The sequence below is a fragment of the Diadema antillarum genome, unplaced genomic scaffold (genome assembly GCF_040938485.1).
Source record: "Diadema antillarum isolate AM-2024a unplaced genomic scaffold, OU_Dant_1.0 seq00000385_RagTag, whole genome shotgun sequence".
Taxonomy (NCBI): Eukaryota; Metazoa; Echinodermata; class Echinoidea; order Diadematoida; family Diadematidae; genus Diadema; species Diadema antillarum.
The window spans coordinates 1020770-1046099 of record NW_027271383.1 but is presented as its reverse complement, the minus strand read 5'-3'; the positions used below and the strand labels follow the sequence as shown (position 1 = coordinate 1046099).

The window sequence follows — 25330 nt, the reverse complement described above, 5'->3', positions numbered from 1 at the left end:
TTCCGAAAACTGAAGGTTCCCTCATGTATCTTAAGGGGAATTTCCCCTTTTAATCGACCCTTTCCTCCCTCAGCCCCCCCCCCCTGTCATTTTTTTTTTTTTTGATTTCCCAAATGTTGATTCCATCAAATATGCGTATCATACGAGATATCTCAATTTCAACCTTAAAAAGATAAAAGCTCCATCGGAAGGGAAGGGTGGAGATAACACTCGCCCACGCCTTCTCCCTGCTCGCCCCCCCCCCCCCCCCCCGCCATGCAAAGAAGTAGACTGTGGCTATACCCAGATCGCTTTATTTCAATTCTAAAAACGCAAAAGCTCCGCGAGCGGGAGGGGGGATCCCCCTTACCCTAAGCTCTACCTCACTAGACTTTATACGCACAGATGGTGCACATTCGGAATAAGAGCTAAATTCCGTGATTTTAACACTTCGATGAAAAAGTATTGCACCAAAAATTTGCACCAGATCGCTGAATTTCAGGTCTGAAAACGCAAAATCACCTTCGCGTGGGAGGGGATATGCCCCTATCTACACCCTCGTGTGGATGCTTTTTCTGTTTGATTGCTGAACAGACAGCATGATATTCAGTGTAAGAATTAATACAAGAAGACTAGTATAAATTATACCATTTTATAGGCAAATTGTTCAATAATAATCTACACTAAAATATACTGCAACCTTAAACAAGTGGGACTGTTTCAACTCGTTAAAACACGCAAAAACATGCATCAAATTGCACCATTTTCAACATCAAAATGCAAAAAGTTCTCACCGTGGGAGGGGGGACACCCCCCTCCCACACCCTCCCCTACCCCCTCGCTCGCTCGGGCTCGCTCGGGTTCAGTCGCGTTCATAATATTCAGTGAAAAGAATTAAGAAGTGTATCTAAATTATACCATTTTATAGGCAAATTGTTCAATAATAATCTACATCAAAATAAACTGCTACCATAAACAAGTGGGACTGTTTCTCGTCGATAAAACGCGCAAAAACATGTGCATCAAATTGCACCATTTACAACATCCAAATGCAGAAAGTTCTATACTGTGGGAGGGGGGACACACCCTCCCCGCCTCGCTCGCTCCGCTCGCTCGGGATCGGTCGCTTCGCTCCCTCGCAGACTAACCCCCCCCCCCCCCCCCCAAGATGAAATCCTGGCTACGCCGTTGTTTATAGTTGTGGTCAGTGAGTGTCGCTCTCTCACTTTCCAAGCTCCTCAGTTAAGTTCCTCACTTTGGTATAAAGAAACTAAAAAGGAATTATTCAGGGATCGTCCCCAAAGTTTGGTCTTCAGAGCGACTGCTCTTGCATGTGTCCTACATTTTTGAAATATTTTCGCTTTTGCCTGACGGCACGGGTCATCTCATGATCTCAAATGTTGTAATTTCAAGTTTATATTGCAAAAGATTTTACAGAAGCTGCGCGTACTCCTTGAGCAATTTTGTCTCTGTACTCTCATGATGTCGGTCATGATGGATCACCGAAATCAGACTGTCCAGGTAAGATAGAATCATATGAATCATCATGATCTGCGATAAAGAAATGTGTCCAATTTTCGTGGTATTATTCCAATAGGCTCATTCCCATGTTATCGTTATCTGTGCAGCTTAAAGCAAGTTAAAGGTTAATTTCTCGATCTATGCATCCAACGGCAAAGCAAAGCCAAGGCGCGGCGGCATTATCCATTTTTACAGTCCCGAGTGTACAAACCCATGTGGGTTATTTTTACTCCATTTGACTAGGTAGGATGGTAGATCCGATTTCCGGACGCTTTTTTTCGTGGCTTTCAATTCCGTACTCAGAGGATGAAATTTCGGCTAAAAATAACACCACTTATTCACAGACTCCTGGAAATTACGAATTCAGCCTACTTATGTCAATTGTTCGCTCCAGTTTTCAGAGAAGAAAAGGCACAGAAAATATGTTCCAAACATCTAACAGTTCACAGTTAGGCCTAGGACCCCTCTAAAAAAGTTGTCTTTTTGCGCGGTGCAAAATCGCATTGTATTACCAGACACGATTTTTGCAATGAAATAATCGACGTCTTTCGCACCTAGTCCTTGCACCAGAATCACAATTCATCCCACAAATCACCGTACACGATCTCACCGAGCGGATGACAAAGAAAAAATCGGCAAATGAGGCTCAAATTTCGTATTTTACGGTAAAAATCAAAAATTATGTCTGTTTTGAACATTTCGAACAGTTCACGCAATAAAACCTTGTGAGAAATCGACAACACCACAACTTCTATTTTACGTGCTTTGTCTATGGGAGCTGCATGCGCGGGTGACGAGTTGCGGGCCCCTATAGCGCACAACTATTCCGGATCGTTCGCATTTGAGGACGATAACCACAAATTTTTGATATTGATCAGTAAACTTTTGGTTCTATTGGAATCTTCAGCATTTTTCCTGTATGTGAGTGGGATTTCATAGAATTTCAGTCACGAAATGTGATTCAAACATGCATAAATATTAATTATGACGAGGTGCAGGTCACTCAACTATAAATTTGAGGTAAAATGTGAATTTCTTCGTGTTTTTACATTCTTATGTCGCGTTTTTTGCGATTTCGGTCCACACAAAGTTCTGTGAGGCTAATCTACGAAGTCTCGCGTGTACAGAATGTCATAAGTACGCAAAAATGTGCATGTCCGGTAATACCATGGTGTCCGGTAATACCTAGACAGAAAGATCTGTCTGTCCGGAGGAGTCTTGTATATTTTTGACGTTTATCGCTCTCCTAGTGTATAAGGAGGGGATCCGTGAAGCCAGACGCAATCTCCGCGGAACTTTCCCCGACGACCAGGTAATACCATGCTTGCATATACAGTACCGGTATATAAATAACGCCATCCATGCGATGGGAGCGACTTCTGCAATTCTGTACAGCGACAGCTGACAGGCCAGGCATTGAACCTGTATATAATCCTCAAGCTTATATCTTGAAGATATGCTTGTCCAGTAGCCCGACCATATTTATACAGCGACTTGGCTATGTATAGTTACTTGTCCATACATAGGATAAAGTTTAATAAACCCGTAAACTGCTGAGGGTATTTTTGGCATTTTTAGTTTTAGGGCCACACAGATGGAAATTATTGAAAAATATTATATTTCTGGTTTTTATGTGATGTTATATGTCATTTTGAAGAGGATAGATTGAAAATACCTACACGGTGTAATTTTGTACATTGGTATGTTAGGACACTAATGCAAGAAATTATGGTGTTTATCACTTTTTACTGCTGAGATATTTGCATAATTGTGAGTCATGTGATCAATGTCCGTGTAGTCCCATATACTGTCGTACTCTGTTCAAAAACGCATATTTTGACATCTTTTTTGGCTATAAAATTTCACTTTTATGATAACACTTATCTTTTTCTGCTTCGGTTTGTTAAAACTGAATCTGCTTCATTGAAATAGCATAAGTTTTCACTTAAATACTTGTTCTTAACAAAATGACAAAAAATGTTACTCGGGGCCCCTTGATGTGGCCTTCAGCAGTTTAAACTGGCCTGGGATGGGTGTGTGACAGTAGGTGACAATGACAGTGACAGTGTTAGAACAGAACTTCAGGAAATAAGATGACAGTGAAAAAGTTGTAACGCTAGATTTATGTACAATAAAAAAGGTGGCCAAGTCGTGATATTGTTCTGTGTGTGCGTCTTCACTATATATGTGCAATGTCTATGGAGGTCGAAAGCAGTCCCCAGCTATGACAAAATGGCAGCAAATGGAGTGGTGGACTATTTCACGATAACAGCAATATGTTTCTGCTCTGAGTCCAAGAAAGTATTGATTCACAACAGTAGTTCATTTGTAAGAAAACTCTATGAAAGACGTAGTTTTGACGAATTTTCGTCCATAGGGCTTTGTCAAGTCCATGGCAGATTTTATTTTCTGCTACTACTGTTGTGAATCAATATATGAATATAAAATTGTTCTACACATGAGACATCACAAATTTTAGTAGCCTTCTCATCCAGCAATGGCGCCACTGAAACTTTAAAAATGTCATTTCTTTCAAATGGATTGTCCAGTTTTCCTCAAACTTTCACTGATGTTTTCCACTGACATTGCTACATTCACTTGAGCACATGTGAGGTGAACTTGTTCTTAAATAGTACTTCTAGGAAAGTGACAGATATCCATGCTCATACTGAAAACATCAATATTTTTGCGTGATTGATTTTTCGCGCTGAGTGGCTCAAAAGCATATGGGTTGTTGAATTCATGCTGTGCAATTGTCAACCCATTTACAATGTGCAGAGAAAATTTTGAAGATATTTGCACAGGTTTTAGAATTCGCGCTAGCCAGAAGTAGTGTGAAATATATGGAAATTAATGTATGGCAAAAATGTCTGCATTTACGGTAGATGTTGTAGCAATACTGCATTTTCAAGTTTAAAACCTGCACATTTTCCCCTTCAGAAAAGTCTTGAAAAGTGGGGTTCATGTTATGCATGGGTGTAGGTTATATATGTCAGAATGGTATTTGTAAAAGCACTTCATTGTATGCGATGTGTGCCGTCTATAGTTGAAGTGTCCAGAAGTCAAATTATGAGGTCTGATGTAAAATTGCATCTAGACCCATGAAGTTCATGGAAACTTATGTTGCTTTTGTAGACTTGACCTCAATTCATTCTTCTCATATCAAATCAATTTCTTTGTTTGCTTTCACAATCCTTGCAGGAAATCAAGAATATTTTAAAGAGGCAACTTACTGACAGAGAATGGAGTAAAGTCAACAAAATCTTAGACCAGCACAGATCAGCCAACGTAAGAACTGAAAGTAAAGAATCAGATGCAGAAGCCAAAAAGGGAAGGAAATCAAGAGTCAGCAGACCATTTGACTTTTCAAGGTATATTGAAATGTTGTGTTTATACCGTATGTCCCAAAAAAAATTACAACGGGACCCTCCGCAATGATAACTTTAAAAATAGTGAATCAATCCAAATACAGTTTCAGGGTATGAAACTATAACTCATTGCCCACATCTTACAGAAAACCCCACTCAATTTCCTTCAGTGGTCAGAGAGAAATGCAGAATTTGTTGAGCATGTCAGGAATCTTTTCCATCCAAGTTCTGTCTATTGTGTTCACACACAAGAGCATCCAAGTGCTAAACTTGGAAGAATCAGACTCATGACATGCTTTACAACAATCCACATTTCTCTGTGACCTCTTAACCAAATTGAATGGAGTTTTCTGCAAAATAGAGCTAAGATGTTATGTTTTAAGACCCTGAAGTAGCATTTCGACTGTTTAATCATATTGGGTGTTATTGATGCGAAAATCTGATTGTAATTTTTTTGGGGACATACTGTATTTTAATCTTGTCATTACTTTGTTGTGTATGCAACTTTATGCAACTCATGCTAAGCCAACTCAAATTTGTATCACTTTGTTTCCCCATTGCATCGATGATGCGTGCTAAATTGAAAAGAAAAAAAATCATTCTTTTTCATCTTTTAAAGTCATTAAAACCAAAGAAGAACCCTTGACTTCAATGACTTTAGAATATGAAAAAGAATAAATTTGTTTTGTTTTGTTTTGTTTTTTTAGCAGAAATTGTGCCTGCTTTTCTCTAGCCATCCACTTAAAGACGGGCTACATACCTTATACTTAGGGCAAAAATGCTAAATTTCACTCAAGCGTCAACCCAGTAGGACAGCTGAATTTTAATGTGTGAATATACTCGTATAAGTCAAGATTTACTCATCATAATTGTGAGATCTCTCAAGGGCCCCATGCTTTTACATAGTGTATGTGAGGCCTTGGGCAAAATTTTTAATTTTGGTGTACTGGAAACGTCAATATTTTCACGCGATTATTTTTTGTGCTGAGCCGCTCAAAAACATATTCGCAGGTTCTGGAATTTGGATGTGCAATTGTCAACCCATTCAAAATGTGCAGATGAAATTGTGAAGATATTTTGGCTGGATTTAGAATTGGCACCAGCCACAAGTTGCACAAATGTGCAAAAATCAATGTACCACAAAAAAAAAAAAAAAAAAAAAAATCTGCATTTGGGCAAGTCCAAGATAATGTCCCCTCAGATGCTCAAAATTCATCTTGATTTAATTTAAAAATTATTGATATCATGTTGTAGCCAAAGAGTTGAATTGTATATCTCCAGCAAAGAAAATATAGAATTATGCCAATTTATGCAAGAAATACTGCCTTAATTTGCATAAATCAAAAACAAACCTTACGTATGGGACAATGAAAAATATCTAAAATCAGCTGAATTTGTTCTTGACCTAGTTCCTTTATGGACATGACCCCTGTATGAGCTAGTATAATTTCCAATTGGTAAGACAAGGTCAGCAGATTAATTATGCAAATTATGCTTTTTCCCAGAACGAAGTGTCCCATACGTAAGGATTTGAGTATGTTTTTTAAAGTTTTTTAAAGTTTTTTCTGAAGATTTCTAACATTTACCAATCATACTTTAGGAAGTTCTAATTTATTCATTTAAACTCCATATTAGCAAAACTAAATGTTGAAATTTAATTAGTCCTTCATCTTCTAACTAATTAAAGTTTGCTTACGTATGGGACAAATGCCTTACGTATGGGACATTACATGCAAAGTGAATGGGAAAACCTCCTTTAGACATGGATGCTATATGTATGTACTTATACATTTGTTCGGTAATGGTTAATGGTTATCTTTGCACCTACAGTTCTCTGAAGGATATATTTATGTCTATTTATCTGCCTCTCCTATTCAGTGGACCTCAGGGAGAGTGTAAGAACAGCATTATTGAGTCATTCTGTGATTAAGAAAGGAAAATATAGAATTTATTCATTTCTACTTGTATTTTCTTATTTTCATTACAGGCTGTGCAGCTGGTCTTCAATTAACATTCCTCCTTTTAACATTTTGATATTTGACATTTCTTAATTCAGTTTAATATCATTTTCAACTTTACCTCTCTACAAAATAACTTTGTCCAAGGGAATGGGATTCTCTGAGTGTCATTTTAGGTGCAGTTCACTGTTCAGCATGTGCTACAGCCTCAAAAGGGAAATCAAAACAATTGTGCTTGTGGCGCTCATCAATGACAACATTACAGGTTTAATACTGAAAAGAAAATTCACTTGAGGTGACAGCAGGTAACTTTGTCATTACTAGAGTTGATAGCAAAGGAAAAACCCTACTAGAATACTTTTTATTTTGATATGATGTTTAATATTTCAACTGCACACCCCCAGAATATGTCATGACTTATCAAGGTCATGAACATGATTTCTGAAAATCCTGTAAAATGGAGACTATAGTTTACTTTTGCCATGAACCACAATATCAATACTGGTTCTGTGGTTGGAGTGCTAAAACATAAATTACACAAACAAATGGGGATTCTTTTTTCTTTTCTATTTTGTGTTTGAAGAGACAGATGTGCTCTGAGACACCTTCATGTATCAAGTCAGGCCATAACTCATACTTACTTTGTACCCCACATCTACACATTATCAACATGCATTGCAATCTGGTACTGTATGATCAAATGAGGTTATTAGAATTTATCAAAATTGTAAGTTTCAGATCAGTGAGTTACTTAAATGTTTCAAATCTAAAATTAAATTTTCTCTTCAGATTTGAATGTACAAATGTTAATCTTTCCTGTATCAGTACACAAGCATGCTGTACATACTTATCTACAAAGTAAAGCAAATTTTGTCATCTTTAGTTTCATAGACCTGAAGCTAAGCAATTAAAAAAAAAACAGCCAGCATAGGTACATCTGCATTCTTCTATCTCTTTGGTCTACCATGGCTTTTAAAATCTAAATGTTTCAGGAAAATTTGATGGATTTTGCAGAAGCTAAAATTTACATGGCAAAACATGACGATTACAGAGCAAAATGAAGTACCATTGTTGTTGTGTTTTGTGCTGCATTTCAAACTATTACAAAGCTCTATAAAAACTTAGACAACTTGCAAGGTAAGCCTAGAGCTACTGAAAGTACCCACTTCAAACTGTATTTGCAAATACATGGCTTTAGATTTTAAAGTTGAAACTATCAAGACTACAAATTACTGTAAAACGAGGAATTTTCGCGTGCATTTTAATTTCGCGAATTTCGCGAGTGCCGAAATTCGCGAAATTAAAATGCACGCGAAAGTTTTTGTCTACACTACATGCATTGAACGCCAGTGGCAATTCGCGAAAATTTCATGCCACGAAAAAGGCTGTCGGCTCCAATTCACGGAAATTTCATGCCGCGAATATATCATGTTTTACAGTAAAATAGGCTCTATCAAGGTCGCAAGCTAGAATTCGCACAATATTTTTTTTCCATTTGATAAAAAAATATTGACCAGAGTATCACAAATAGGCTAGAAATAGAGTGTCAGTATACAGTATCTGTATGTGTAGACACCATGAGGATAGTGTTAATGCATGAAGGAATCCAAACTAAGACATTTAATTGTAAATTGGTGATTACTTTTATTTGTCTTAATTTTAGCTTTTGTTAGGTACCTGAACCAGGAAAGTATCCACTTACAAGTCTATTTCATTTGTTACATGTAGTATGATTTGTGGAACTGAATATGACATCATGGAGAAATTGAAAGTCATTTCCATGAATGCACTTGTGCACTAAAGACAAATGTCCCATACGTAAGTTGAGCCATGTCCCATATGTAAGGTGTACTTTAGTTAATTAAATCAACTTCATGAAAATATGCTTTATTCTTTTGCAGTGAAACTTTGCTGAAAGATACTTTAGTATTGTACCTTTCTTCACTTCTAAACAGAATTTGATCAGCATGGTACTTTCAGAGAATTTTCAATTCAAACTTTACTTTGAAAAATCCAGTTTTTCTCTGGTCCCATATGTAAGTTGCCATATTTTTCTTAATAAAATACTTAACCCAAGGTCAAATGACATCAAACTTAAACACAGTATTCTTCTCAGGGATACCAGTCCTCCTGATGATAAACAGTAAAATCCAAGTGCTCCTTCATTACTTTTCAGAGGTTTGAAATCTCTGAATGTCCTATGTAAGGTGCGCGATATCTTGGACTTGCCCATTCACAATGTATAGTAGCCAAGTATATGAGTTAATATAGTTATTCAAGAATATAGCAGTGATCCAATTAGGCATCTATGGGGACATAGAGAATTGAATGGGGCCCGAAGTTCCTTAGTCATCATTTTCTGTAGAGATCTCTGAAGAGCCCCATGCCTTACATTTGTGTGTGAGGCCTTGGGCAAACTTGTTAATTTTGGTATAGCCAAGTACTAGTGATATAGAGTACTATTATATTTATTTAAGAATATAAGTTGTTCATGATTATGGCAGCAGTGATCCAATTTGGCATCTAGTCTTCATGATGTTAGCAGTGATGGTTCCCCTAGACACATTCAGGGGATAACAAAATTGGTTGATACATTGTAATTGTTTGTGTGGCCCCAAGAGGAAGCAATTACTATTCCATATACCATTTTATTATAGGGCACCACTGGGAATACAATACAATACAATACAGTGCAATAATGCAGTTGTTGTACATAAATACAGTACACTCTATATCTACTTAATTTCTCTTTAAATTATGCATGCTCAAAATAATTTCAAATCTAAAACCAGACTCATCAATTTGATACACCATTACAGAAACATATGTACAGCCTGTACCAATGCAGCCAAGGAAACTAGAACCAAAAGAGAAGTTCCATTACACTTGAATTTCTTTAAGCTCAACCAAATGTGACCCGCTGCAACAGAAGGATCCGAAAGTCGGGGAAGGGCAATTTTCTGGAAATGACATGACATTATTCCCTTACTCTTCCCCTTGAATGTCATATATTACATGACTCATAAAAATACTCGGTTGCAGAGATATCGATGATTTTATTAGCGCATGTCGAGTGGTTTAAGAAATCACCGTTTCGAGAAAACTGCCTTCAAAGTTTTCCTTCCGACGCTATCATGATCAAGGGGAAGCAAGACAGTTTTCACCGTTAGATAATAGAAGGTACGCTCCTAGCAACCTCCGTAATGTTCATTCAAGCTTGAATAGCGCCAGCGGTCTACGCACAACCAATCAGTAACCAGGATGCCACGCTCTGACCTTTGAGATCACTCCCTCGTTGCTAGGGGCGGAGTCTAGCTGTGGCGCTGAATCCAAATCTTCGGACGTGTTTCTGTTCCGTTGAAAGAAGGAAGATTATGGTCCAGAAAAATGCAATTTTCTTGCCTTTTCTTTGATCATTTAGCTTCAAAATTTTGGCAGATGATAGAAGATACATTAGGCTACAAAATTATGTCAAAAACAGAAATCAGTACGTTTTGAGGGATTTTGATGATCTGACTTCAAACTCGATTTTCTCGGCTCACCCGTCAGCGACTTTAGGATCCTTTTGTTGTAGCGGGTCACAAATGTTAGGCCTACTAGTACCTTGTTATACAATTGTCACAAAACATCTCAACAATATGTATACTTCTTATATTTTTTCTCAAGCCCTGTTTTAACAGACATTATCCTGACAATGTCGGGACAACATCCAAAGAACAAAGTTCCTTGTCTTGGGCAATAAAACTTTCCAGGAGAGAACCAGGGATATTGTTGCAACAGACCACACTGAAAACCTTCTCCAAACTTGTAGGTTTTCATAACAACTTACCTGATCATGCGCAAAGGGTTTGTGGTTACAATTCATGCGCATGATCGGTGAGTGTTGTGTCATTCTGTTTGAAGTATTGCGCATGCGTGTTGAGTGTTTCAAAGGAATGTTACCACAAGAGCATTCTAACAGATGCATTGAAAGGGTAATATCAGGTAATGTTGGGGTAATTACCCTTAAGCTGGCTAGGGTAGAATTGGGCAAAAGTCACCACGACAATGTCTGCGAGGACCGTTTTAACAAGCCAGATTTGGGAAAAAAAAATGCCCAGACATTGTCAACGTAACTCTTGTTTGAAAGGCTCTGTTAAAGCAGGGCTTAGATCAAATTACAGTACATATGTGACCCGCTGCGACAAAAGGATCCGAAAGTCGGAGGAGGACAATTTTCTGAAAATGACATGACATTATTCCCTTACTCTTCCACTTTAATGTCATATATAACATGACTCATAAAAGTACTCGGTTGCGGAGATATCAATGATTTTATTAGCGCATGTCAAGTGGTTTAAGAAATCAGCATCTCGAGAAAACCGCCTTCAGAGTTTTCCTTCCGACGCTATCATGTTCAAAGGGAAGCAAGACTGTTTTCACCGTTTGACAATAGAAAGTACGCTCCTAGCAACCTCCGCGATGTTCATTCAAGCTTAGCTCCAGCAGTCTACGCACGACCAATCAGTAACCAGGATGCCACGCACAGACCAATGAGATCCCTCCCTCGTTGCTAGGGGCAGAGTCTAGCTTCGGCGCTAAATCCAAATCTTTGGAAACGTTTCTGTTCCGTTGAAAGTCGGAAAATCATGGCCCAGGAAAAAGCTATGTTCTTGCCTTTCCTTTGATCATTTGGCTCCAAAATATCGGCAGATGATAGAAGATACATTAGACTACAAAATTATGTCAAAAACAGAAATCTGAACGCTTTGACGGATTTTGATGTCAAACTCGATTTTCTCGGCGCACCCGTCAGCGACTTTAAGATCCTGTTGTTGTAGCGTTATTGTAGTGTTACTGTTAAAGATGTCCATCCAGTAGCAGTACACTACAAGCATATATCCAATGATAATGTTTTCATATTTTTCCTTCCAGATACAATACCAGACATGTTGCACTGAGGATTTCCTACCTTGGATGGGATTTTCATGGATACGTTGTCCAGGAGGATTCTGAAAATACTGTTGAAGTAAGTTGACCACTATATGATCACAGCTCCCTGCTATTATTCATATGTTACAAATTTGTGAAAGTATCTTAAATGTTCATTGCTAAACCACACCTGTGTAAAACCCACACCCTCACTTTTGGACCATGGAGGGGGGGGGGGGAATAAATCAGGGGGAAAAAATCTGGGAGTCATTAAATGGAAAATCAGACCTAAAATTGGAGCCTTTCATCTTTACAGAAATTCATGCAAATTTCTTTTCCCTTCTGATTTGTTTTATGCCTTTGCCACAAAGTGTTTAAGGAAACTTATGTGAAAAGAAACCTGTACTGACATTTTTTAACTGTCTGATAATTCTAATTCACATTTTTTGATGCCTACAACTGGAAAGAGAGGATTCTAAAACCCAGGATAAGCCTGTTATGATTTTTTGAAAAAAATGAAAACGAGCAAGCCAAGGAACGATCCACACAATTTGGCATACGTCACAGGTGCCAACCTCCGATTTTAGCAAAACGAACTACACATGTCAATTTACTGATGAAATCTCACACGAAGTACTGCAAAAACGGTTATTTAGTAAAATTGCAATATGGAGCTGAAATAAACATGTTAAACAATATTTATTAATTTTTAAAAGGAATCTCTTCAAAAGCTTTTTATTTAGATAAAATTTTGGGGGAATATTCCAGATATGCAAAATGAAATTGGCATCATTGTCCGAACGTGCTGCCCATAGAAAACTGTGTGTAAGTAACGTTGCACTAACTATGCATTGAGATGAGCGATAATGGGTCGACATCACAGTTCAAACTATCTAACGAAGATGAGGACTGAGTGATTCTTAAAATCTAAATAAAAAAAAATAGTCAATGGCAATCACGGCTTACGCCTAGTTAGAAGAAAACGGCACCCAGTACATATAGACTCTAGACTAGAACTAGGACTAGTAAGCAGTCAAGGACCGAGAAGATTCTACTCGCCGCCCCATCGACAGCTGTACGTGCACAGCGCTAATAATAGGCACAGTGTAAACGTTTAGTATACAATACATACCCCTGCTGCCAGAACTTGAAGAAAGTCCAGACGAAAGTCCAGACTCCAAGGTCTAGCATTGCCGCTAGATCTAGGCCCTTGTGCTGCAGGCCCTGTTGTTTCTGTGCTGAATTTTGCAGGTAAGGTATCTGCTTTATGGATTTTCAATGCTTTTGTAGTCGAGATAAATCTCATGGTGGTCGTATTAACACCAAGGACTAACTTAGATCTAGTTTTAGTAGGACCCATACCTCGGAAGAGTGGCCTGACCACGTAGGTTACAAACAGTGCCGCCGCTTCACGATCCAAGTGCTGGTGTAGGTATAGTGCTAGAATACTTCCGTATCCATGTAGATATCTCAAAATTCACTTAACCAAATTGTACCAAAATCACAAGAAATATCTTATGACTCATGTCCACTTGCTCACGCTAATTGGAACCAAATCGCAAGTCGGGAAGCGTAAGTGAAGTTGTCGACTTTCCTGTCATCGCTAAAAATAATCTGCTCTGTACGACTAAACAAGAGTGATCATGGCGTAGTAGCCCTACCTGACTGCGCACGCACAGACTGAAGTTAGCCATCTAATATCATGAGACAAATCTTTCAAGTAATTGGGAGCAAAAAAAATCAATTTATAAATTATTTGAGCTAAGATGAATGAAAAATAAAGTTCGTAAATCACACAAATCGCCAAAATCATGACATTTTTTAGTTTAGTTCCCGCGTAAATTCCCCGTTCGCACAGTACTAGTCGGCTAACTTCAGTTCTCGATTGTGCATGTCGCGTTTACCAAGATCTCTCGTGAAGAGTGAGTTTTTTTTTAGTGACAACTTGAAAGTCGGCGTCAATATTGATACTTCTCGATTACCGATTCCGTTCAAATATAATACAGTATTTTGAAATATGCTTAGAAGTATATCCTGCAATTTTGGTGCGATTTGGTTCAGCGAAATTTGAGACAGCTGCATGGATAGGACAGTACACAAGTGCCGCCTGCTAGCTAAATTGGGCCTAAGCGTCGTCTGCTACTCCGCATGATTTAACGCACGCGTATGCGAGGGCTTGTAATCAGTGATATATTTGGCACCTGTGACATCACGACATCCGGGCTCGTCAGCTCATTAGCATAATTCTCGCCAAAAAAGTTCCATTTTCAACATGAAATTACGGACTAAATCGTTATGAAATTTTGATTCTGTTTGCACCTCTGGGTCTTTTAGAATTAAAAGAACAACATATAAAAAAATAAAAAACCGGTTCAATGCCCTTTTAAAGGGAGACATGGCCACACACATTATGAGATTTAAACAAAACTTTATTAGCCTTTGCTCTTTTGTAGTGTTCAAGCAATGCACAGGTAAGGATACTCGCATGAGGCATGATGTTTTTGGGTTGGCCATTCATCTGTCCATTCGTTCTTTTGTCTCTCCATCTGTAATAAATTTTGTCGGCAGCACTGTGCACTGTGTATACAAATGCTATGCTTTGTCTTTGAATCTTTGAAAAGAACAACATTTTCATTGGCTAGGTCTATTTTTGGGGGGAGGGGAGAGGGAGTTGTTAGAAGGTTCAACAGAAGAGAAAATAATTCATTCGTTACTAGCCAAATAATATCAGGAGTTATAGACCTAGACCTCATACAATTTGTAGCCAGAACCTGTACTGATGCAGAGCCAGAGCAGCCGGAGTCGTTAAGACAAGGGAGATATGATGGTTCTGCTTTTTCAAGGACCACAAATAACTTGGTAAGAAGGCTTGACAACAGAAGTCTGAAAATATTTATATAAAGAGATGCATGGTGGTACAAAACTTCAAAATTGCGTTAAACAAATTCATACTACTGAACGTTTTCGATGTGCACTCATCAGAGTAGAACCGCACGTATGAAACAAGAAACGCGAACAATATATACAAAACGAGCAAACCATTCAAGCAAGCGAAACAGTGCGTACGCTGATTGGTTGACGTCAACATGAGTCAGAATCTAAATCAAAAGAGCACCAATGTGCGTACAAACTCCTTTTGCCTGCATAGAATAGGACTGGTCAGCTGAATGAATGTAGCCTCAAGCATACGCAGGTGAGCGTCGCTCCGGGCTCTACTGACTATGCGAAACTGTGACGAGGTGAAATGCTCAGCGCATGTGCGACTAGTCAGTAAGTGCTGAGCGATAGCAGATGAAGGGTTACCAGCGGTGGCTGCACTATCAGCGGGGCGTTTACACTGGCGCGAAGGCTGTGCGCCATCAACTAGCTGCTTATTACGTATGTGTGCTGGCACATGCTGTTTAATGCGGTCCCCAAGTCGCTGTGATGTGCGCCCTATGTACCGTGCTTCACGACGGCACTTAAATTCATAAACATAAGCGAATCTGCTCGCCTTGTCATCTTTCTAGTGAAATTGACCGCATACGCCAGATCATGCATGAGAATGGTTACCCTGATAACGTCATCGAGGTAAACATAATGCGCAAGCTCAACGCTCCACCCAAGCAATTAGGACCCCACAAACGTCCCGTGTACCTTAAACTTCCGTGGAAAGGGAAACTCTCTCAAAAGTATGAGCAGCAACTCAAGCAGGCTGTTTGTTCAACTTACTATGCTGTTGAACCAAGAGTGATCTTTACAACTCGATGCATGCTCTCCGCAGTATGCAAGGATGCTATCCCTATCACACAAATGAATAACGTTGTTTATGAATTTAAGTGCCGTTGTGAAGCATGGTACATATATTAGGGCGTACATCATAGCGACTTGCGGACTGCATTAAACAGCATGTGCCAGCACACATATATAATAAGCAGCTAGTTGTTCGCGCACAGCCTTCGCGCCAGTGTAAACGCCCCGCTGACAGTGCAGCCACCGCTGGTAACCCTTCATCTGCTATCGCTCAGCACTTACTGATTAGTCGCACATGCGCTGAGCATTTCACCTCGTCACAGTTTCACATAGTCAGTAGAGCCCGGAGCGATGCTCACGTGCGTATGCTTGAGGCTACATTCATTCAGATGACCAGTCCTATTCTATGCAGGCAAAAGGAGTTTGTACGCACATTGGCGCTCATTTGATTTAGATTCTGACTCATGTTGACGTCAGCCAATCAGCGTAGGCACTGTTTCGCTTGCTTGAATGGTTTGCTCGTTTTGTATATATTGTTATGTTCGCGTTTCTTGTTTCATACGTGCGGTTCTACTCCGACGAGTGCACGTTGAAAACGTTCAGTAGTAAATATTTATATATTTTTTCAAATCTATTGTAATGAAAAACTAGATAAACTTGATATTTGCAGTGTCTCGATTGAATAAACATTGTTCGTGTTGGTGTTTGCAGTGCAACGGCTCCGCAAGTGGACTGTGCCAGTATTTGGGGTAGTATACGCACAGTGCGTGCTTCAGGCATAACGTCGCTGGGGTGACAAGACGTGGTATGTGAAATTTCGGTGAAAATGATTTTTTTTAATTAATGGTCAAATAATGGGTTAAGTGATGTCCTGTCCAAATCCCACGTGTCTTACTCCAAAAATGAAGCCACCACAGCATGTCAAAGGAAAGGCTTTCCCATTCATTATAGTGCTTTGGCCGCCATGTTTTTTGGCTCTCCTGAACATTTGACATTTTGTAGATACGAGGTCTTGTCGCCCCAGCAACAATAAGCTCTGCCAGAGATTCTGCTGGAGTGCTACTGCCTGGTTGTGTCTCCAGTTGCTCTGAGATGTACTATAGATCTATTGGGAGAAGCATGCATTATGGCGGAGGCATACCAGAATCCATACCAACATTTTTAGTTTTTTTCAGGCTGCTAGAAGTTGACCAAATTTGGCATCAGTTATCAACGGGAGGGATGGATTGTAGTTGAATGTACAAGTGGTAGTGGGGCCCGAAGATGCAAACTTAGCTAATTTGCATAATTTTCATCTTCTTGGAAATAGATGGCTAGATTTTGACCAAACTTGCCAAGAATCTCAGTCACAGTTTGCACAAATAGTGGCATGCCCCTCATAGAGGCTCATAGGGCAGGTCCCAAATGCTCACACTTAGGATGGAGTTGCCCAAGGACCTACAGCAATCCCTGAATCTCAAGATTTTGTTATAATTTGCCTCTAATGGAATGCCGTGAAGGCAAATTTCGTGACTAAAGCAAGTGCTTGAGCCATGGGTCTCTTGTTTCTTGACATGGACAAAACTTTCTTGTGAAATTCATATGTTGATAGATATGAAATTATACTCTATGAATATGAGATGAACGTGAAAGAATAAAGCAAGGTGCCTTAAGCTTTACTTCAATGTATTTTGGGGAGGGGGTCTTTTGTTTCCACTGCACTATGATAAAGTCATGATAAGTGCATAAATTTGATATTAAGTCTAGCAGTTATTTAACTTATCATGCAATTTATCATTGTTGCAGCACCACCTCTTTGAAGCACTGACCAAAACTAAGCTGGTAGAGAGCCGAAGTACATCAAACTATTCCCGTTGTGGGCGAACAGATGTAGGGGTCAGTGCATTTGGCCAGGTCATTGCCATCGACCTACGAACCAACCTTCTAGAAGGTCAAGGGGTTATTCAAAGGGCAGGAGGAACTGCTCGTCAAAGAAATGGTAAGTTGTCAATCATTTCACTGTTTACTTATGTGTTCCACATACATTGTGATATTTTCATGTTTTCCTGTCATCACTTCATTACATTTGTAAAACAATGAACAAGTTTGTTTGGACACAACAATACAACATGGTCACAATATAGGAAATATAAAGACCAGGAAAAGATTTTGAATTGAATAACCAGGACATAAGATGATACAAGGGAAAAGGCAAATGGCACTAGGGAGGTGTTAGACAAGGAGAAGGACCTACAATCTGGTACTGTAGAACCTCTGCTTTGGACTCAAGCTCTGTGCCACTGAGAAGTTATGTACTGTATCGCAGATGTTAATAAATTGCTTTGACAAAAGACAACACTTCTGTATTTGTCATTCCTCACTCACAATAAACCTAGCAAGCAGCAGTTTGCTGTCCCTTTATTTAAAGGGGATGGCTAGTAACTGATCAGTGGGAATCAGTGGGAATGCTGGGGGATGATTGTTCCATTTCTTGTGGGATTCATTTAAGAGTAAATTTTTGTTGTGTGAAAATTGTTTGCTTCAATGGTCTCATATTCAAGTAATGTGCAGTTTAATGCCCCGTCACTGTACAGGCATGCTAGTCTGGAACCATTAAATTGCACATTACTTGAATATGAGACCATTCTGAAGTAAATAATTTTTACACAACAATATACTCTTAAATGAATCCCACAAGAATTGGAACAATCATCCCCCAGCATTCCCACTGATTCCCACTGATCAGTTACTAGCCATCCCCTTTAAGGCAGCAACTATTTTGTGTGCAGAGGACAGAACACGTGAAATGAATTTATTAAAAGATTGTGCTTCTTTCTCTGTAAAATGTTACTAAACATGCATGAGCCAATTGCTTTATCTGAAAGATTTATACCAAGTGCTTTACTTGGTGAACAAAATTATGCACAAATGTGCAGTAGATTAAAAAGTTAACCTTTTGTGAGGTAGTAATATTCCCTTTTTCAGTCCTAGAGTATCAATGACAATAAGATTTGAAGAAAAATTGAAAGGATTTGTTCCATACCATTATTACCAGCAAGTTCTACACATTATTTCAAAATTTCCACTGAAATACAGCTTAAAATTGCTGAAATCAAGAATCTCTTTGTTAGAAAGTCAGCATAAATTTGCACAAATTGCAAAGATATTCTACTCCTTCACTCTAAAGGTGCAATCACACATCGCCGGTTTGGATGGCGGTTCATGGCGGTTCGGCAAATCGCCACGCTCCGCCAAAGACCGTGTTCGCACCGTACACAAACCCTGGTCATCCGTCACTCATAAACCCCGAGAACCGTCGAGAACCGTGGAGAACCGCCAGAAAAATTAAACATGTTTAATTTTTCGTGGCGGTTTTGGCGGTTTAAAATGGACCGTGTTCAAAATGCCATCCACCGTGTAAAGAACGGCTCCTCCGTGTTTGCACCGCAAAATTCGTGATGATACCGTGTCAACACCGCCATAACTTTTCATGCCAAAACAAATGTAGAAATTAAAAGAGAATAATGCCTCCGGCGACACTTCGTGGCGGAGCAATCAAAAAAGAATGGGGAACAAAGCAAGGAGGAACCCATAATACTAGATTGGGTAAATATTGTATTGAATGCTAAAGTTTCATTGCTTCTTTTTATCTTAACACACAGAGTAAAACAGAAAATTTAATATTCAAAGTTGGTAGGTTTGTTGAATAGTAGCCTACGTCAGTTACTTTAAAAGGCGTGTGCATAATTTTCTTAAAGCTTGATAGATTAAAAGATGGCCAGCTACGTAAACCTGTAAGTTATACACAGAAGACTTATGTAAATATGTTGGGTTCTGCTTTCGTGATTATGTATGCCTCTGTGTAAGAGTACATGTTGATACAGACATGTTGAAACTTAATTAAAAGAGTAGAGGGAAAAGCGATGTTGAAACTTGAAAAAAACAAACACCATTATTATGTTACGTGAACCTGTAAATAAACAGGAAACTATGTGGATGTACTGTTTTCTTCTTTGATATGTATGTCTTTTTATTGACTGTTGTTGGAGATATGTGAAAACTTAATTAAGAAAGGGGAAAAAAGAGATATTGAAACAAGCAAGTACTTCTACATCACTTGACATAACATATAAACCTGTAATTGAACAGGAAATTTGTAAACTATGTTGGATTCTGCTTTGACATGTATGTCTTTTAATAACAGTTAATACAGATATTTCAAAAGTTAAAAGAGAGAGAAAAAAACCATGTTGAAACTTGAAGACGATTGCTTATTGCATCACTTATGTCAATCTGTAAATACACAGGGTGAAAAAACATTTCGCAATTTCTTTTGAAATTCTCTTTTTGTACCTAACAAAGCAATACCTCCTTGTTGTAACCCATTGAAGACGAGTGAGAGGGCTCTGATTGCATCCAACTACAAGGGCTTGGTATGGACTCCTCCACCTTTCGGGGAGATCCGTGTTACTACCGCTCCAATCCGCGTTAGCGCCGTGTTCAAAACGTGCTGAGAACGTAGTCACATCGCGTTTAAGTGCTTTCCGCCATCGTTGGGACACGGTTCACGGCGGTTTAAGAACCGCCATGAACCGCCATCTAAACCCGCGATGTGTGATCGCCCCTTAGCACCTCTCTGGAAGCACTTTGGCAAACATGTTATGTATATTGCACGTATTGTCTTTCTTTCATATTTTCGGTCTCCCACCCCTCCCCCTAAATTATTCAAGATAAGGTATTGAGACAGGATAGAGAGAATAGGATATATATTTGTACAAATGGGCACCAAGCCCCATATGGGGCACCACAGGGGCACAATGTCCCAATGTGGGAGAGACCTGAAGCCCCCAAAGTAAGGAATCTTTACAAATCTTATTCTCTCGAACAGTTGCAGCGGACAGGTGCAATTAACTCACTGTTTTTATTTCAATGTGACCTCGCTTTCCTCTTGAATGAACACGCTTCGCACGAAAACCGCTAGGAAAGTGTCGCATCAAAACTGCTGTAACTTTACTATTAATTCATATTTTTTGATAATCCAAACGGTTATGAAAAGTAAAAATCTAATTTTAACCTGCCATTATGTTACCTTGTTTAAATAATGACGATAAAATATTCCAAAATGGAGCATAACTCTCAAAACGGAAAATAATTGTCAGAAATCGTTGCTAAAATTTCACATTTTGACTTCGTGAACAATAAAAACCTTCAAGTATGTTACTAAGTATGTATTTCTTTACGGAACTCTAAAATATCACATTCGAGAAGTCATGCATCCGGATATGTCTGGAAATAATCGAAAGAGGTTCACTTTCTACCTGCGTTCTGAGCATGAAATTTCATAGTCATTCGCACACGGGAAGACAGGGTACAGTCCCACGTACCCACATCTTTGTGGCGCTCACATCACCTGTACTGTGATCGTAACTCGTACTGGGAATTCGTAGTTGTATTGTTACTTACTAGTGCAGTAAAATCTGTGTTAAGTCTAACTAATCCTATGTCATGAATTTACAAGTGGCATCATAGCTCGTAGATATTCACATTTTTGCTTCTTTTTTTTTTTAATAGGCCAGTTCTGATAAAGTAAGTGCTTGTTTATGAGGTGGCGAAGTCCCCTGTAGCACACTGCTACTTATTGACACCCCGCGGCCCACTCTCATCATGCATGTACAGTGTACTAGGCATCCGCAGCAGCCTCCTCGCATCGCACAGTAACAGTACGCTGCATCGACCAGTCAGCTCGCTGGAACGAAACAGCATGGGAAAGTCCATTCATTGCGCAAGCGCAAATCAGTTTTTCATAGAATATGATGTCATTATTCTCGTTTGCTGCTCCCACGCAATTTGAGATTTCTGACAAGATACCTCATTTATTTTCAATTGTAACTTCAAAAATAGGTCTTCGGCAAAGCAAACAGCACTCTGCTAACGTCCGCCCATGTCTTACTATAACAATGTTAAGTTTCATGAATATTTAGTGGTGCGACCAGATGTGTCTGGAAATAATCGGAGGGTAGTTTTCCGAGACAGCGAAACATGAAATGTTGAATAACTTAAAAAGTGCCTAATCATTTCTCGTGATTTTTCGTATGTGGACAGAAATCATCATTTTGCATTGATACTGAAAGTTTGAGTGATTTTGGTCAATGTATAGCGGAGATATGAGAAGGTGAAATTTTGGTGAAAATGAGAACTCCCGATTCGCACTGTCTCAATGACAGCTGAAAATTCAAAATGTTTCGTGGGTTTCGGGGGAGTTAATTATAGTCGTCCGCTGCGACTGAAACCAGAATGTTATTTGCCTCCCTTACACCATATACAGTGTAGCAGGCAAAATATGTCTGGAATCAGAAATCAGAATCCTGAAAAGAAACAAATATGTGAATTGAGTGAAAGCAGTGCACGGTTAGTAGAACACATAGTAAAAGTTTGGGGAAAATCTGAGAATTGATTCCTAAGTTATGAATTTTTCAAGTTTCTGTGCCATCATTACTGGATTAGGTATCAAAACGTGTTATGTTTTTAATGTTTTGCCATTAGGTATTTTTTACTGCACAGGGAATGTGTTTTCCAAGCTCATACAGGCAGTAGTTGACTATTGGAGTGGACATGGTCAAAAGGTTACAATTTTGATGATGGATTTGCTTGGAATAAGAGCTGAGACGTAGCGAAGCATTTAAATGAAAAATTACAATGTGATCTCAAAAACTGGAGTTTTTGTTGGTAGAAGAGAAGTGTCAATGGGAGCCACAATCTACAGCAACTCCTATGGCTTGGGCTAGAATTTTGAGTTTGACAAAGATAGACTTGTTTGCCAGTTACCAGCAGACAAGTTGCAGATCTCAAATCCAATATTTTGTTTGTGCTGAGTTTAACTTAAAGTCAAAAGCTTCTAGCATGGTTAGAACTTTGGCAAGAGTGGTAGGTGGCATAGTGTCCATGCATTCTGTCATAGGACCATTGATACAATTATGAACCAGAGAGCATTTTAAATGTGTGAACAGGGCCAGTCAGAAGGCCTCTATCAGGCTTGCGCAGAAGGCTCGTGAGGAAGAGTTTGATAAGTAGAACACATTCAGAGTCAACATCATACAATTCTACAGCCTATACCACTGCCTCTGGCATAGGTTTATGGTGCATGTGTAGATGGAGCTGATGACATACTGTGGGAGTCTGGTCCAAATTAGAAATGCACCTTGGAGGAAGTTGGAAGTGGTGGTGAGAATGGCACAGGCTAATGAGCCAAGTCTGAATGGGCAAGCAGTGAGGAAGTATTTTTGGACTGACAATAGAAATCTGATCTTGATTATGAAGAAGGGTAGTGACAGACCAGAAATACAGGAGAGTGCAACACAATGGACATACAGGTATTAATGTGAAACAGGGAAGCTCAAAGTATAATCCTGTATGGATTCCAAGAGAGGAAAGTATAGACCAGTTGAGCAGGATGGCAGACAGTTAAGATTAGTGTGTATGTTGGGAAGTATTTCTGAAGCTCTTGTCCATTGTCCCCCTGTATGTACCCCAAGGAATAGTTACATATACAGTCAAACCTGCCTTAGCGGCCACCTGTCTATAGCGGCCACCTGTCTACAGCGGCCACTGAAAAATAGAGAAAAGCCCTGTTAAAGACCCTGTGTATAGCGGCCACCTGTCTAACGCGGCCAGCGGCCACAAATTTTGTTTCCCGCGGTAGATTTTAACCTGTCTATAGCGGCCACAGAGCCGGTAATTCAGCATGTTTTTCTGATTTGTGGCCGTGCCAGACATTCATGGGCAACGTTCAGTGATCGCCACCGCTGCATTCATCACTTATTCAGTCATAATAATGCATTAGTGTAAAGCTTTCTTCACGACTGTACACATGCTACTGTGCAACAATTTTATAAACACCGGCATTGTTCAATGCATGAAATACACGCGTGTATACTTACGCATAGTACATTATGTACATTAAATTCTTATCGACGTATCCAACGATGATATATGTACATGTATAGGCAATGCACATTAAGTTGGATAACCTGTCTATAGCGGCCACCTGTCTATAACGGCCACTTTTTTCGTTTCCCTTGGGTGGCCGCTATAGACAGGTTTGACTGTATATACAGTCTCATATAGTCGTGCAGTGGTAGTAGTACAAAATTGTAAAATGTGCTGCGATCAGTTTTGCAACAGTCCCGTGGTCTTAGTACAATCGCACCCACTCGCAAGACTGGTCTCTAGGTTGCCAGCGCATGTGCGAGTTGTTCAAGATCCCCAGCCAACCCAATGTGACTATTTAGTGTGAACTCTAGCATCACGTAAAATGTTGTGCAACACTTGTATGACAGTCGCACAACTGGTGGTACAACCTATTGTGAGTGAAGTGATCGCTTCTTGTCACATCAGGATTTTGAGCATCGTCATGAACACCGTCATGAATACTTCTACAGCTTGCAACAACCACAAGTGATATTGGTCATGCAATACCCTAAACAAAAATTGTTGCAGTTGGTCACAAGCTGGTTGCAGACCACTTGTGAAAGAGGATTAACAATGTACGTACAACATTGTAATAATAATACTGGTTTTATATAGTGCATTTCACACTTTCGTTAAGTATCTCAAAGCGCTTTACAGACTATTATTACCCCAGTCACTGGATACATAATTTCCATCCAGCACTGACAGTGTTCACTCTCCACTCCCTGGGGAGCATTCCAACCAGTAGCAGCCATTTTACAGGCGTTCACATGCTGATCAACCATCATAAGCTTTGTACATGTATGTGTTATCACTTTTGCCAATTCCTCAAGATTGATAATTGTATGAATGTGTTTGACTTATTTTATTGAAGGTACAAAGACCGAGGAGATCAACTATCCCCAGGTTCTGAATAGAGTCCTGCCTAGTGAAATCAGAGTGTTGGCATGGGCACCGGTTGAGCCTGGCTTTCATGCACGGTAACACATTCTTGCTTTTCCAAAATACATTTCTTGACCTGTATTCATAAAATCTCACTCCTACAGTACATGTATATACACTATTTGTAAATTTATGCCAACCACTTTGTTGCTTCTGATTAATTTGAAATTGAAAGTAACCATTAATCTATAATGAAAGCTTTTCCTTCTGAATGTAACAAGAAAACCCAAATTATCATTAAGATTACCTAAAGGCCGTGTCACACCTTTCTGGGCAAGCTACCCGGGCTTGTTGCGAGGAGGGATTTTCCAGCACACAGGAGAATTTCCCCAGGCGGACAAGAATGCTTGCGAGTTTCGCACTCGTTTCTTACCTACTAGGCGCATGCTACTTACCTTCTACTTGCGTGTATTCCATGTGATCTGCCTGCGCTTTAGTGCGCGCATGCAAACCTCAAATACGCGCAGCCTGAACTCCCAAGATCATTGACCCTACCTGCCAAAATATCAAAAATCCTTCATAAATTCCCCCAAAATTCTTGGATCACTACCAAAAGTCAATTGTTTGTTACTTGTGTCATTCTCAACCTTTCCTGCAATTTTCATCCCAATCCGTTAACTACTTTTTGTCAAGCCCACCGGAGGTGAGGGGAGACTAAGGGATCGCCTGCGGCGTCTGTCCGTCCGTCGTCCGTCCGTCCGTCCGTCGTCTGTCCATAACGCTACAAAAACTTCAATAACTCTTTACTCTAGGCTTCAATTACAATCAAATTTCGAAGGAAGAGAGGTCATACAAAGTTTCACATTTTACCGTATATGAAGGTCACCTCAAGGTCAAAGCTCACAGGCAGGGGTCTATGAACTTTTAGAGCCCAGTGTTAAGTTTTTATGGCGCGTTTCTATTATGGGTCATAACTTTTGATCCATAGGTCCGTTTGTTACTAAACTTGGATGGTAGATGTCCCTTTGGGAG

General features: G+C 39.4%; 1 protein-coding gene across 1 annotated transcript in view; it reads left to right on the top strand.

The window, feature by feature from the left end:
* Positions 1–1459: 1459 nt before the first annotated feature.
* Positions 1460–25330, top strand: part of LOC139731803 (tRNA pseudouridine(38/39) synthase-like) — a 171252-nt gene continuing 147381 nt past the window's right edge. The window contains exons 1-5 of the mRNA XM_071642678.1: positions 1460–1500; positions 4702–4871; positions 11741–11834; positions 17255–17447; positions 24291–24396. Coding sequence (XP_071498779.1) covers positions 1462–1500; positions 4702–4871; positions 11741–11834; positions 17255–17447; positions 24291–24396 — 602 coding nt within the window. The 5' untranslated portion in view covers positions 1460–1461. The remainder of the gene's footprint in view (positions 1501–4701; positions 4872–11740; positions 11835–17254; positions 17448–24290; positions 24397–25330) is intronic.